The sequence below is a fragment of the Rattus norvegicus genome, chromosome 8 (assembly GCF_021556685.1).
Source record: "Rattus norvegicus strain SHRSP/BbbUtx chromosome 8, alternate assembly SHRSP_T2T, whole genome shotgun sequence".
Lineage (NCBI taxonomy): Eukaryota > Metazoa > Chordata > Mammalia > Rodentia > Muridae > Rattus > Rattus norvegicus.
In genome coordinates this window covers 117,714,177-117,728,634 of record NC_141541.1, presented here as the reverse complement: position 1 = coordinate 117,728,634, position 14,458 = coordinate 117,714,177, and the positions used below count along the sequence as shown (strand labels likewise).

The 14,458-nt window shown below is 39.4% G+C and overlaps 1 protein-coding gene across 50 annotated transcripts in view; it reads right to left on the bottom strand.

Moving 5' to 3' along the window:
• Positions 1-14,458, bottom strand: part of Map4 (microtubule-associated protein 4) — a 138,488-nt gene that overhangs the window by 77,999 nt on the left and 46,031 nt on the right. For all 50 annotated transcript variants that reach the window (NM_001419954.1, NM_001419953.1, NM_001024278.2 and 47 more), the window contains 1 exon segment: positions 12,147-12,388. In NM_001419954.1, coding sequence (NP_001406883.1) covers positions 12,147-12,369 — 223 coding nt within the window. In that variant the 5' untranslated portion in view covers positions 12,370-12,388.

Sequence of the window (14,458 nt, the reverse complement as noted above, 5' to 3'; positions counted from 1 at the left end):
GAAGTGATTCCCAAGATAAACTGCATTTTAATAGCCATTGTTCAATCAAAGTAAATCCTGTAAATGAGAGGGAAAGTTCCCAAAAATTTCCATGTCTATATTTTCTCTTACCTATGGGATTTCCAGATCTTGCCAAATGCTACAGGATGGACCCACAGATTCTAGTGGTAGTGGGCTTCATGTGTCTAATCCAAGTTTTTTTTAAATAAAGTAATTTATATTCAGGCTTCACCTAATAATTACAGATTAAGTCTCAGGGAACTGTTGGGCATCTCGAAATATCCTGTACTCATGGAAAGCCACCTTTTCTGTTGTCTAGGAAGGCCATGGAGATGCCACTTAGTGGACTCTCAGTGTTCAGTCTGCAAAGAAGGGGTTCAACAAAGAGGAAAATTCCTCCACACTTCCACGGCCTTCCATTTATCTTCATACAGTTGGAATAACTGGAAACAGAGATAATAACAGGTGTTGGAAGTTCCTCCCATACTAAGTAACCCCTGAGGACCAGATCTTCAACTGGCTTTGACAACAAAAAGTTATTAATTTTGGCACCTAAGGAAAACATAAGTTTTCTTTAACAGTCCTTGGGCTGGAGAGATGGCTTAGTGGTTCTTTCTCTATGACTTCAACAAATAAAACCTGGATTTCAGGTTTAGTACATACTGTTCACCTACACTGGAGGTTACAGCAGGCACAGTCAACTCTTATTGGCTAGATATTGCCAATAGGATTTCTACAGTATTCTGAAAAATTGTTCTTGTGCAGCATTCCAGTCAGCTACAAAATTACAGACTGTGCAAAACGTCCAAGAACAGGATACAACAGAGACTGCGGTTCCAAATTTATAAAGGGAAGGAAGGGGGCATTGCTGAAATTATACCAACAGTCCTACCCTTAAAAAGGTTAAGAAGCCTGTGACAGTAGAGCAGTGACCTCTAACTACAGCTTAATTAGGACTAGAGAGATGGCTCAGCGGTTGAGAGCACTGACTGTTCTTCCAGAGGTCCTGAGTTCAATTCCCAGCAACCACATGGTGACTCACAACTATCTGTAATGGGATCCGATGCCCTCTTCTGGTATGCATGAAGAGATTGACGTGTATATGTAACATAAATAAATCTTAAAAAAAAAAAAAGAAGAAGAAGCTTAATTAATGCACCTGGAGATTCAACATACAGAAGAGTCTACCAGTCTACCAGCTCATGGAATTTTCAGAGGAAATTGAGAATGTTACTGACTAGAGTAATCCAACCAATGGGTCCATTACAGCCTGGAATAGAAATCGATTTAAATTTTACTATCCTCTTGCAAGAGTTAAGATAAGGAAAAAATTGGCTTCACAGTGCCAACACATAATAATGTTCAACCTGTAAAGAAAGGTATCAGTGGAAAATTCTTCCAAAAGGACGTTAAATAGCACAACTTTATTTTATACAACAACCGCTAGAAATAATTCATAGACAATTTCTTCAATCTATTATTTATCAATACATGGGTGGTGTTTCGTTGGCTGATTCTGAAGCAAAACACTTTATAGAGAAAATGTCTAGTGAAACAAACAGACATTTGCCTTGCTGGGGTTTGCAGACTGCTTCTGAAAAGGGCAGAGCGGAGATTCTAAACCCTATCTGGATTATACAATAAATAAATAAATTTAAAAAAATGCAACCACAGAAGATACAGATCAGTTTCCAACTCTTAATCATTTTCAAAAATTAATGGGAGTTATTAATTGGCTACAGCCCACCACCGGATAAACTATGAAATAGTTAAGTAATTTGTTTCAAACATAACAAGGAAATTCAGACTTAGATAGTACAAGACAGCTAACAAAGAAAGCAGTGAAAGTTAACTTCAGTAGGAAAGAGACTGCAAGGTATATATATGTGGATCATATAAGTGGCAAACTGGACTGTGTTTTGGTTATTTGGCCTTCATTCTCCTACTGGACTTACTATTATGTAAAGACAGTATTTTAGAATGCTTCTTCTTAGCACACAAAGTAAAAAATAAAGAAAAGGTTTCTAATTAATAAAAGGAAGAATAAGACTATATCAATTGTCTGGAATAGACCAAGCAGAAACTGTAGTGCCAAATACCAACACTGAGATTACTTCATTATGGGTAATCAAGGAAGACTGGCAAATAGGTCATAGCAACAGCAAGTATCTTAAGAACAAGAGAACTAATTGGGTTCTTCTGCATATTGTAAGTGGAATACCAATTCCTCAAGTGCCTACATTTTACATTGATTCAAGTAAGTTGGGAATGGATAGTTATAAATGTCAGAAAAAAATAAAGCAAAGTAGCTCAAAGCCCATATGCTTCGATTCAATAGAGTTGTATGCAATTCTTATGGTATTATTAGATTTTCCTGAATCACTGATGGGTTGAGGATTTAGCCCAGTGGTAGAGCGCTTGCCTAGGAAGCACAGGGCCCTGGGTTCGGTCCCCAGCTCATTCTTGAGTTTATTCCAGATAATTCAGAATTAACCTTGTTATTTAGGCAACTGCAACAGGCAATCAGAAATAGAAACTATCCATTATATATCACCAATATTCAGTCTCATACAGGCTTGCCAGGTCTATTAGTACAATTATTAATTTAATAGGAAATATATTAGAAGCCTCAATATTTCATGAACCCATAACACAACATTAACAGTAAAGGTTTATCAATCACCTGGAAACAAGCCAAGAAAATTATAAGAACATGTCCTACTGGTTCTTTTATAACCGTTTCTTTTTAAAATGAAAATTCTAGCTATTCGAGTATACCAATGAAGATCCAGGAGACAGATGCTATGGTGAAAGCCTCCTAGCTTAGAAAAGCTGAAAGCACCCAGCTGACCTTCCTATTCCACAGACTACAGAAGGAAAAGACCCCTCCTTCTCCATGCTGTCTTCAACTCAAAGACAGACAGATCCTCCTTTCTGTTCACTTATGTTCATTCCCTGTCAGCTGGTTGCTTGCTCTGCCTCCTGACCTAGGGTTGACTTTGTTTAGCTCTCAAATTAAAGGTGTATGCTAGGGCTAAGCCACACCACAAGGTTTTTCCAGTTCTTGGGGTTCACAATGCGTTCAAATATCTTCGAACATTTCCTCTTTTTGTCTAAATAAAAGACTGTCTAATATCAATAAACTATATACTCTCTGGTAATAATTAAATTCACTATGGCCAGTCCACTTGTGTTTGGCAACCTTGGAGAAAGTACTCTACACCATATATCCTATCTTGGTGAATCAAAAGTTCTGTACTTAAATCATTTTCTATCATAACTAGCATTTATTAACATAAAAACATCTTTTTAGACCTTATTTTCTTAAATCCTAAACTTAAGCTTAAGAATGAGACTATAACTATGACATGAGAAGGCTAAATATTACCTTAATAAACAGGAAGTGCAGAGTAAGCAGCTTCTAAAACTATAGAAATGACAGATACTGCAAGCCACCCAAAAATTCCTCTGCAACTTTGGGCCATCCATTTCTTTGGCCTACTGGCCCAGAATATCTCCCAGATTTTTTTGTGAGCAGGAATCATGAAGACTTCACTTTCTTTGTGTCCTGCTTATCCACAGCTTAGACAGCATGCTGTCAGCGGTTTGAAGCAAAGGCAGTTTCTTGCCCAGTGGCAGGTTGCCATATTTGAAGCAAACTCATTATTCAATGCTCACTATCCTCTCTGAAGTTACAAGGGGGTGCTGCCAGACAGAAACTGACATGTCTCATTGTCAAAATGTCTTGAACTAGTAAAACATCTTTAAATGCCATCTAACTATCTCAGTATATTTGAATAGGCAAATATCTCTAGCTATTTACTATCTGATTAACTTATCCGTGATTAACTAAACCGATACCTAATAAGTTTAACTTGCATCTCTTAATTATCCTAAACAATTTGTAATGGTAGCCTTCAAAAGGACAAGAACTTTACATTGCATTTTCAAGAATTATAAATGTTATAAATATATAAATGAATATAAATATTATTTAATTATGTATGTCATAATATATAAATATATATCTTAAAAGTTGATATATTATGTTGTAACCTTAATTTTATACCAAATACAAGATCTATACCAAAGTAATCAAATATAACCTTAATTTTTTTTTCTTCTTCTTTCTTTTTTTCGGAGCTGGGGACCGAACCCAGGGCCTTGCACTTGCTAGGCAAGCGCTCTACCACTGAGCCAAATCCCCAACCCATAACCTTAATTTTTACCAATATACAAAGATCTATAAGAATAGACTCAATTATCTTTTTTTCTATTATTCCTATATCCCCCATTTTGGCGTCTTAAAAAAAAAAATCCCAGAAGGAAAAAGCCCTTTCCCCTCTACAGCTGCCCTAGATACTTCTCAACTCAATGTGTTCACTCTGCCCACTCACTGTCTACTGCTGCTGCTCCCCAACTTAACCTAGGGTTGACTATTTAGCTCTAGGATTAAAACGTGTGTTAGGAGAAAGAAATAAGGGGGGAAGGGGGAGTCATACCACAAGGTTTTTCCAGTTCACAATATTGGGGTTCACAATGCAATCAAATATTATATAACAATAATCAAACTCCATTACTTACTAGAAGTTATCCTAAAGGCAACAAAAGAAATGAAAGCTGGCAACAGGGTTGTGGAAACTGGGATCCAGGACAGGGTGAGAGAGGTGAAACCAGCACTAATGTGCACATCTACTGTATAGCACAGCAGCAAGAGTTTTTATACAGCCTTTGGACCAACAGAGAATTGACACAAGCTCTGGAATAGCCAACCATCTCACTGGTACTGTGGAGAAGTGCCAGGATGCCAGCACCAAGTGGACTTCCATAAAATAAAGATTGGGGGTGGGGGGGCGCAATCCACTTCCATTTTGGGCCCATTCTGACATTCTACTAGTTTGCTAGGATCCTCTATTTTGTGCACACAGAGGGTCACTGGAGATGGGCACTTGTGCTACTACTAGAGCAGCACAGAGGTTTTGCTTACCATTCACTAAGCCACATCCAAGGACCTCAGCACCCACAATGGGTGTACTTCATTTTTCAGAATTTAGACAACTCAAGTTTGCACACCATGCTACTGATTATATTCAGGATTTCAATGGGCAATGGCTATGAGTTTTGAAAAAGCGGATTCTGTAATTATAATTTATTGGAAGTAGTCATTATTATAGGAATTTCTGTACAAATTAAGACTGACAATACCCTCACATTTGTCTCCAGTAAGATGAAGCAATTTGGGCTGGAGAGATGGCTCAGTGGTTAGGAGCACTGACTGTTCTTCCAGAGACCTGAGTTCGATTCCCAGCAACCACATGGTGGCTCACAACCATCTGTAATGGGATCTGATGCCCTCTTCTGGTGTGTCTGAAGACAGTTACAGCGCACTCATATAAATAAAATAAATAAATCTTTTTAAAAAAAGATGAAGCAATTCTTTGCAATTTATAATAAAAATTATGTTACAGGTATACCTTATAATCATATAGCACAGGCAATTATAGAAAGATCTAATTGTACCTTAAAAGAAATACTTACTTTTTTTTTTTTTTTTTGTTCTTTTTTTCGGAGCTGGGGACCGAACTCAGGGCCTTGCGCTTCCTAGGTAAGCGCTCTACCACTGAGCTAAATCCCCAGCTCCAAAGAAATACTTATAAAACAAATAGAATAAAGACTCTCTGGGGTAGACTAAACAGTACTCTTTTTAAATTTACTGAATGCTAATGAGAAAGGAACAGCAGCAGCTGAGAGACACTGGGTTATTTTTTAAAATCTGGAATTAAAACAGCCTATATACTAGAAGGATATGTTAACATCAAAATGGGATCTGTGAACGTTTTGTATTGGAGACATGGGTTTATTTTTCCATAGGAAACAAAAAGCTGTGGATACCAACAAAACAAAGAAAGCTGAGAGTTGAGCAGGAGATCTTCTGACCAGCCACTTGCCTTCACCTGATAGCCACAAAAGCCTGGCCAAGAGACCATTGATGGGTCTATGAGCAGGACTTTGGTCTCCTGCAATACAGAGGCCATCTACACTGCAGAGCAACAGTAGGCCTATGTGTAGAACTTTAAAACAGACTGCTGAGTGCCACACCGTGCATGCTCAGGTCAGAACTAGAAGCCAAAGGCTCGCAGAACTGAGGGCAGAGATTAAGACTTCGACAAGGAACTCCAGAAAAAAAGATGCTAGAAGAAAAGGTATAAAAGGTTCAAGAAGTACCCAAGTAACAGGATAGTAAGTTTTTATCTCACATGTGGATGTGCTCCTGAGAGCTCAACAGAAAGATTACAGCAGACACCTGAAAACCCTGGAAAAGACATTGGAAAGAATGGAGAAGGGACTGGAGAAATGGCTCAATGGTTAATGGAATCGCTGTTCCAGAGATCCTGAGTTCAATTCCCAGCAACCACATGGTGGCTCACAGTCATTGGTAATGGGATCCAATGCTCTCACCTGGTGTATCTAAAATAAATTAACAACTTTTAAAAAGCCAATGGAGACTGAGAGAGGGGTAATAGTATTGGAGGAGGATTGGAGTTGGGTCAGAGAGTAGGAGGCTGAGGAGTTGAATCTAAGAGAGTGAAAAGGTGATAATTGAGAAGGTGACAGTTAAGCCAGGAGAAGCTGCACTGAGTCAGAGAAGATTCTGTTAGGAGACAAAAGAAGAGCCCACACGAAGTAGGGAGGAAAAAAAAGAAAAGCTATATTCCAGGACAGCCAAGGCTACACAGAGAAACCCTGACTCAAAAAGTCAAAACAAGGGGCTGGGGATTTAGCTCAGTGGTAGAGCACTTACCTAGGAAGCTCAAGGCCCTGGGTTCGGTCCCCAGCTCTGGAAAAAAAAAAAAAAAAAAAAAAAGAACCAAAAAAAAAAAAAGTCAAAACAAAACAAAAAACAAAAAAACAAAAAGAAAGGGGGTAAAAAGCTGAGAGGCAGGAAGAGAGCCATAAGTAAGCTTTAGGTCAAACAGAAAGACTGAGCAAAGGCTCAACACAAGGGAATGCAAGTTGTCAGACTCTTGCCAACATCACCCTCTTGTGGCCAATTTGGCAGATTGCACTAGTTCGTTAAGGCCAAGTCATATGAATGAAAATACTCTGCAGTCTATTGGCCTGTCCAGACTGACTTATGTCCTCTAACCTAGGAAGCCCCAGAGCCTATCTTCTGTACACTGCACAAGTCCCACATGATCTGAAAATGATGGTACAAAGGCTCATCCTTGAGAAGCACTGTCCTAGACTAATTTCTTTATATTTTTTTATGTACACCAGGAATTCTCTATATAGACCAGGTTAGGTTGACCTAGAACTCAGAGATCCACCTGCCTTTGCCTTCCAAAGGCTGGGATAAAAGGCATATACCAGCACCTAACTTTTTATTCTACATAAATGCTAGTCTCAAAGAATTCCTTCTTAGTTTCTATCTTATAAATGGGACACAGAAAAAGTGAACTACCCACAAACTTACAAACTACTTTATGATGAATAAAATATTCAGTAGTATAAGACAGTCACAGAACCTTTATTACTAGTATTTGAAAGGCATGCAAGGGCCAGGCCCAGAGTGCTCAAAATGAACTCCGAGGCATTGGGCACTTTAGGAGTAATCAAAGAAGAGTGATACATCCCAAAACAATGACAAATGCAGCAGACGACAAGCAAGCCACTGCACCCACTCATGAAATGCATTCCTCACTTTAACAAAAAATGATTCTTGGAGAAACTGGTACCATCCTCATTACAAAAATTGTACACAGAAAAAAAAAAGCAACTTTCCTATCCTGATTTCATCAACTAATCTTATGTTTTGAGATGAGGTTTCTTGTAGCCCAGGTTACCCTTGAAAAGCCTATATGACCACCTTCATCATTTCTTTATAAAGCTAAGATCTCAGGTGTGGAAGACAATGCATGTCCACTTTTTAGTTAAAGACAATTAGGGTGATTATTTAAGAATTAAAGGAGGGGTTGGGGATTTAGGTCAGCGGTAGAGCACTTGCCTAGCAAGCGCAAGGCCCTGGGTTCGGTCCCCAGCTCCGAAAAAAAGAAAAAAAAAAAAAAGAATTAAAGGAAATGAAAACAACTGTTCTATTATGTGTATACTCATTTGGCTGCTGCTTCTATATCTAGATATGACACAATGGTTTAAACTTCCCTTGATTGGCCTGAATCTACAATCAAAACAAGCAAGAACTTAACCAAGCCTGATCCACAAAAAACAAATTTAGGTGTGTACCTCAAATTTGAGCACACACCAAAAAAGTGTAAAATAAAACAAAAATAATGGAGTACAATAGGCCTTGAGGCACATGCTTTTAATCCCAACATTGAGAAAGTGAGCCAGAAGGACAAAGTTCCAGAATAGCATAGGCTATATCTTAAGAATAGCATAGGCTGTATCTTAAGCCCAAAAGGAACAGTAAGTCTTCAGAGCTCTTCATAATGCCTCAAAAACTATTCCAAAGAACTTATTTGTGGTCAGAGATGGCTTACTGGCTAAGTCCACTTATTGCTACAGCAAAGCACAGAATCCAAATTTAGTTCTCAGAACCCATGTAGGGCAGCTTACAACTGCTTCTAAGTCCAGGCACATTATGGCCTCCATGGACATCCGCACACATAGCATAACTCATACAAATACATAAACATAAATGAAAATAAAACAAGTCCTTTTAATTTCTTTTTCTTCTTTTTTTGCTTTGTTGTTGTTTGATATAGGGTTGCTGGGTAGGTCCTGGCTGTCCTGGAACTCGCTCTGTAAAAATCATACTGGTCTTGAATGCAGAGATCCACCTACTTCTGCCTCCTGAGTGCTGGGATTAAATGAATGCATCGCCACTGATTAGCTATAAATCTTTCTCTTAAAACGTATTGGTTCTTAGGACTAAGTGATGACTTACGTGTTTAAGAGGACCTGATGCTCAGGGTTGGGGATTTAGCTCAGTGGTAGAGCGCTTGCCTAGCAAGCGCAAGGCCCTGGGTTCGATCCCCAGCTCCGAAAAAAAGAAAAAAGAAAAAAAAAAAAAAAAAGAGGACCTGATGCTTTTTAAAAGGATCCAGGTTCGGTTCCAAGTTCCCACATAGGAGCTTAGAACCATTCTTACATCAGTTCCAGAGTATCTGGCACCCTTTAGGCCTCTCCACAGGTACCAGGCATGCACACAGCACACATATACTGGCAGGCAAAACACTCTAAATAAAAACTAAATATTGTTTTAAAAACTGTGCTGGTGGAGCTCCATAAATGGCTCACAGGTTAAGAGCACACGTTGCTTTTGCAGAGAACTCAGTTTCTGGAACCAGCACCTGTGTATGGTACCCACAAACAACTGCAACCCCAGGTCCAGTGGTCTCAACAGGTGTGCAGTGTATGCACACACCAATACAGACAAAACCTTCACACACACTGCAAAAAAATTTTTATTTAGATATATTGATTCTTATTGTAAATTAAGATTTATTATTATCATTATTATTTTACATACGTGGATGCTTTGCATGCATATTTATGCATCACTGTATACCCTGGAACTGGAGTTACTGGGGAGGCAGAGGTAGATGAATCTCTGGATTCAGGACCAGCACTGTCTACAAAGTGTGTTCCAGGGCAGCCAGGGCTACATAGAGAAACCCTGTCCCAAAAAGCAAAACAAATTTTAAAAGCTCACTTAAAAGTGTTCTCTAGGAAACACACAAATGTAAAATCTTATCGTTTTGAAGAAATAGTGATAATCTATATAAACCAGACAAAATGAATTTAGAAAAAGTATAAAAATCGGGGTTGGGGATTTAGCTCAGTGGTAGAGCGCTTGCCTAGGAAGCGCAAGGCCCTGAGTTCGGTCCCCAGCTCTGAGAAGAAAAAAAAAAAAAAAAGAAAAGAAAAAGTATAAAATTAAGGGCTGGCCAAATAGCTCAGTAGGTAAAGATGCTTACCACTTAGTGAGACAACCTGAGTTCAATCTTTCAGACTCTTGTGGCTTCTGACTCCCCTATGATGTCCTCTGATTTCCATACATATGACATGTTATATGCATGTACACAATAAACAAGCAAATGTAAAGTTTTGAAAAAAAAAATTCAAAACCTGTCAGAAGCCCTAGTTCAATCCTTATTTCTGGGGGAAAAAAAAAAGAGTGAATGTTCCTCTTCTTGAGGCAAATCACTCAGATGACGGACGCACTGCCAGGTGTTGTGGCATACGCTTTTAATTCAAGCATTCAGGAGGTGGAGGTAGAAGAGTCTTTGTGAGATGGAAGCATGGTCTACAGAGTTCCAGAACATCGAACACTTCTGATATATAAAAACACCCTGTTTCAACAACAACCTCCAGAACCCTGCAGAGTAAGATGAAACTCAACAACAGAAAAACTAATTCCACTATTTCCCAGCTACATCAGTCCTAAACTGTGGGAATATCAAACAGCTGTAAGAAAACAGAAAATTAAGAAATAAGCATCTTCACACTCTGAAGAGAATCAGTTAGCAGAGAGGAACATCACAACTACCATTGGTTTCCGCAATAGTTAAACCTTACCATTTCCTTCCTTCTTTCCTTCCTTCCTCCCTATTGAATTTCCTTTATTTTCATGTGTCAGTCAAAGGACCATTGTGAACTATTTTGCATTTAGAAATCCACTTTCAGTCAGGAGAAGTGGCTCAGTGGTTAAGAGCACTGACTGCTATTCTAGAGGTCTTGAGTTCAAATTCCAGCAACCACAACCATCTGTGATGAGATCTGATGCCCTCTTCTGGTGTGCCTGAAGACAGCTACCGTGTACTGATATATAATAAATAAATCTTTAATAAAAAAAAGAAATCCGGGGCTGGGGATTTAGCTCAGTGGTAGAGCGCTTACCTAGGAAGCGCAAGGCCCTGGGTTCGGTCCCCAGCTCCGAAAAAAAGAACCAAAAAAAAAAAAAAAAAAAAAAAAAAAGAAATCCAACTTTCTACTTTGAACAAATATTTTTGAGAATATGGTAAAACCTTATACTCTCAATTCTTCACCTGATAGAGAGTATGTTTCCCCACAAAGTATACAGAAAAGTCAGCAGGTTTTCCACTTTGGTTATAGAAAGTCCGAAGTGATTATGTCACTCCCACATCAACATTAAAAAGACAGATGAGAGCTAGGGTGCTGTATCAACAAATTACACAACACAAAAAAAAATATATCAATTTTACATAACATTCTAGAAGACAGGCGCTGGGGCGCTTCCCAAGCTCATGCTCCGTCTGCTCATGCTCCGTTGTGGTACTTCCTTTTATTCTGCTTCACTTCCGTTCAGACACAGACCAAGATTTCCTCAAACTTTCAATATTTCTACTTCAGACTTCAATGGCAGCCAACTCATTTTTGAAGTCTGCATGTTTCAATTCTAGAAACAAATGAAAGAGTACAGCATGCAGACTCACACCTAAAATGCTGCTGCTCCATAAAGGCATGGAGCTAAAGATGCCCAGAAGTTCAAGGCCAATTAATAAAATGGGAGAAATAATGACTTCCTGGGCAGCTTGAGTCACAGCATGAGATTCCATCTCAAAATACCAAACTGCCATCCAAATATGCACACAAATTACTAAAAAACTAAATCAATATCCCTCTAAAATATAGATGTAAAAACCATAGCCAATAAATAACACACAGCCAAGTATTAATAAAGCTGCCCTTTCTTAAAGTGAGTTACTCCAAACCCGGGATCACCCCAACAATCTGACTCCAACATAAACTGGATTAGAAGCACAAATTTAATGCATTAAATTTCACAAAGCTATGTTCAAATGAAAAACATGGCAGAAATTTTAAGAGGAAATTATGAAGCAAGTTAGATAGTAGATGAGCATTACAGAAGATTAAGTCGTCATCAGTTTATCAAACTAGTCTGGCTAAAGAGTAATGTGTCCTCCTCCTTGATTTCTTTCTTCCTTTTTCTCTTTTGGTTTTTTCAAGTCAGCATTTCTCTGTGTAACCCTAACTGCCTGAGAACTACTCTGTATGTAGACCCTTGGACTCACAGAGACCCACCTGCCTCTCTCTGTCTCCTGGGTGCTAACTTCAAGTGACTAGTGTACATCAGAAGCTCAGTGGTGACAGGTCATGATGCCAGTCCACCCTCTGAAACCCCTTTAGGCTTAAACACTCACCTTCAACCTGGCTAGTGTCTACACATGGTTTCCTTTTGGACTCTGAGTTCCCAGATTTCTCATCACCATCCAGGAGAGGAATAAACTCAGTCTTCTCCACAGTTTCTCCCACAATGTCATCATAGGGCTCTGCCTCCAGCGCAGCCATGAAGTCTCGCTTTATCTCTCCTTCAATTTCTGGAGGTGGCTCTGTCAATGCATCCACAAGGCTGAGGTCCGCCATTCTTTACCACTGCGACTGCCTGTTAAGGGCAAAGAGAAGTCTCGAATGAGCACTGCAAAGTCAAACACATCACTAGAGCTTCTCGGTTGTTTTCAAGAGAACCAAAATATACAACTTTAGATCCAGCCAACACTTTTTAGATGGTGAGAAAATAAAAGCTCAAGACCAATTAAACAATCACCCAAGGTGAGTCACTGCTGCTAACACAGTTCTCATCTCTCTCACGGCAGAAAAGTCGAGGACTATTTTGTTCTTTTTACTTATTTGAGACAGGATCTTGCTATATGTAGCTCAAGCTAGCCTAACTCACAATGTATCGTCTGCCTCACAATACAGGAATGTGTAATCAAAACCAGCTTCTTTTTACTAATATAGGAAATAAAGCACAAGCCAGGCTGTGGCAACACAGGAGGCAGAGGGAGGCAGGAGAATCTGAGTTTGAGGCCAGGCACGATCCTGAGTTCCAGGACTAAACTGAGAAACCCTGTCTCGAATTTAACAGCCTCTAACCCCAGCCAAAATTCATTCGTTCATTCATTCAGTTATAGCCAGCAACATTCACATCAGGCCTTCTAGAAAACTATTTATTTACTTTATGTGTGTAAGTTATTTTACCTGCATGCACACTATGTGTACCACAGGCATGCTTACTGCCTGTGGGGGCCAGAAGGATGTTAGATGCCCTAGAGCTACAAATGTGAGTGTTGAGAACCTAACCTAATTCGGGTTCTCTGGGCTCTTAACTGCAATGCTCTTAACTATTGAGCCATCTCTCTAGACCTTACAGTGCATCTTTTGAAACTCTCATAATACTTTTTATTTCATTTCCACATCAGGTCACTAAATAGTTATTAAAAGAATGTACAAGAGTAGATTATTTCTATAAAAAAGATTCTATTATCAGGCAAGTAAACCCCTCTTCCCATAAGACTAAGTATAAAACCTTGCCTTGGGCTGAGTACTGCCTCTTCATTCACTTGTACATAGCTGAGTCAGCAATGACACACTCAGCACTGCTATGCAGCTTGAAAAATAAACCATTTAGGCCAACAAAATGGCTCAAGAATAATGCGCTTGCCATACAAGCTGAGTTTGAGCTCCAGATTTCTATGTGAAGATGGAGAAAACCAATTTTTCATGAAGCTGTCCTTTGATCTCTACATGTTTTGAGTGGAAGTATCCTGTGGATAGATAAAACCACTCCCAAAAGCCATATATATTATTACTGAATGAAGATCCTAGTGCCAGGGTGGGCCTTCCCTAGGGGCTAAGATGGCCCTGTAGCTCCCAAAACAATACAGGCTACTGCCATAAAAGTTGGCCACCCATCAAGTCCACTCTGGTAAAACACTATGGGTGAAGATACCACACACTGGTGGCAGGGCAGAGGGTGGGTGCAGGGTTGGGGATGCGGGGTAGAAAGGACCAAGTTGGAAGTTTCTTCCCTGCTGGCTAGATTTCACAATCCCCAAAAGGTACTATGGTGGCTGATGGAGAAAAATAGTTAACCAACAGTCTTATTCAGCTATGGACTCCCTGTATGCTACACTACCCACCTGCCAGGCATGACTATTATAGGATTTGTGTCCCATTGCAAAGGAGAAAGTCCACACATGGCACTGTAAGCCTGATAAAAGGTCTAAGGCAGATGAGCACATGGCTCTAGTGCAGAAACTAATGCTTTTGTGTTATAAATAGACACGCTGCACCTGCCAAGTTGCCTAAATATATTCCCTAAATATTTAGTCAGAGCTTTTTTTTTTTAAAGATTTATTCATTTATTATATATAAGTACACTGTAGCTATCCTCAGATACACCAGAAGAGGGCATTGGATCTCTTTACAGATGGTTGTGAGCCACCATGTGGTTGCTGGGAATTGAACTCAGGACCTCTGGAAGAGTAGTCGGTGCTCTTAACCACTGAGCCATCTCTCCAACCCAAACTTCTTTTTTCAATAGGTAGCTATTACTGCAGAGACTCATACTGGTCAAACTGCTGGGAAGAAGTGAGTGCTGAATGCTCAGCCCTAGAGCATTTATTTATATCAAGCCCACAAGGCTCAGGGAACATCAAGGAAGAGGGGATAG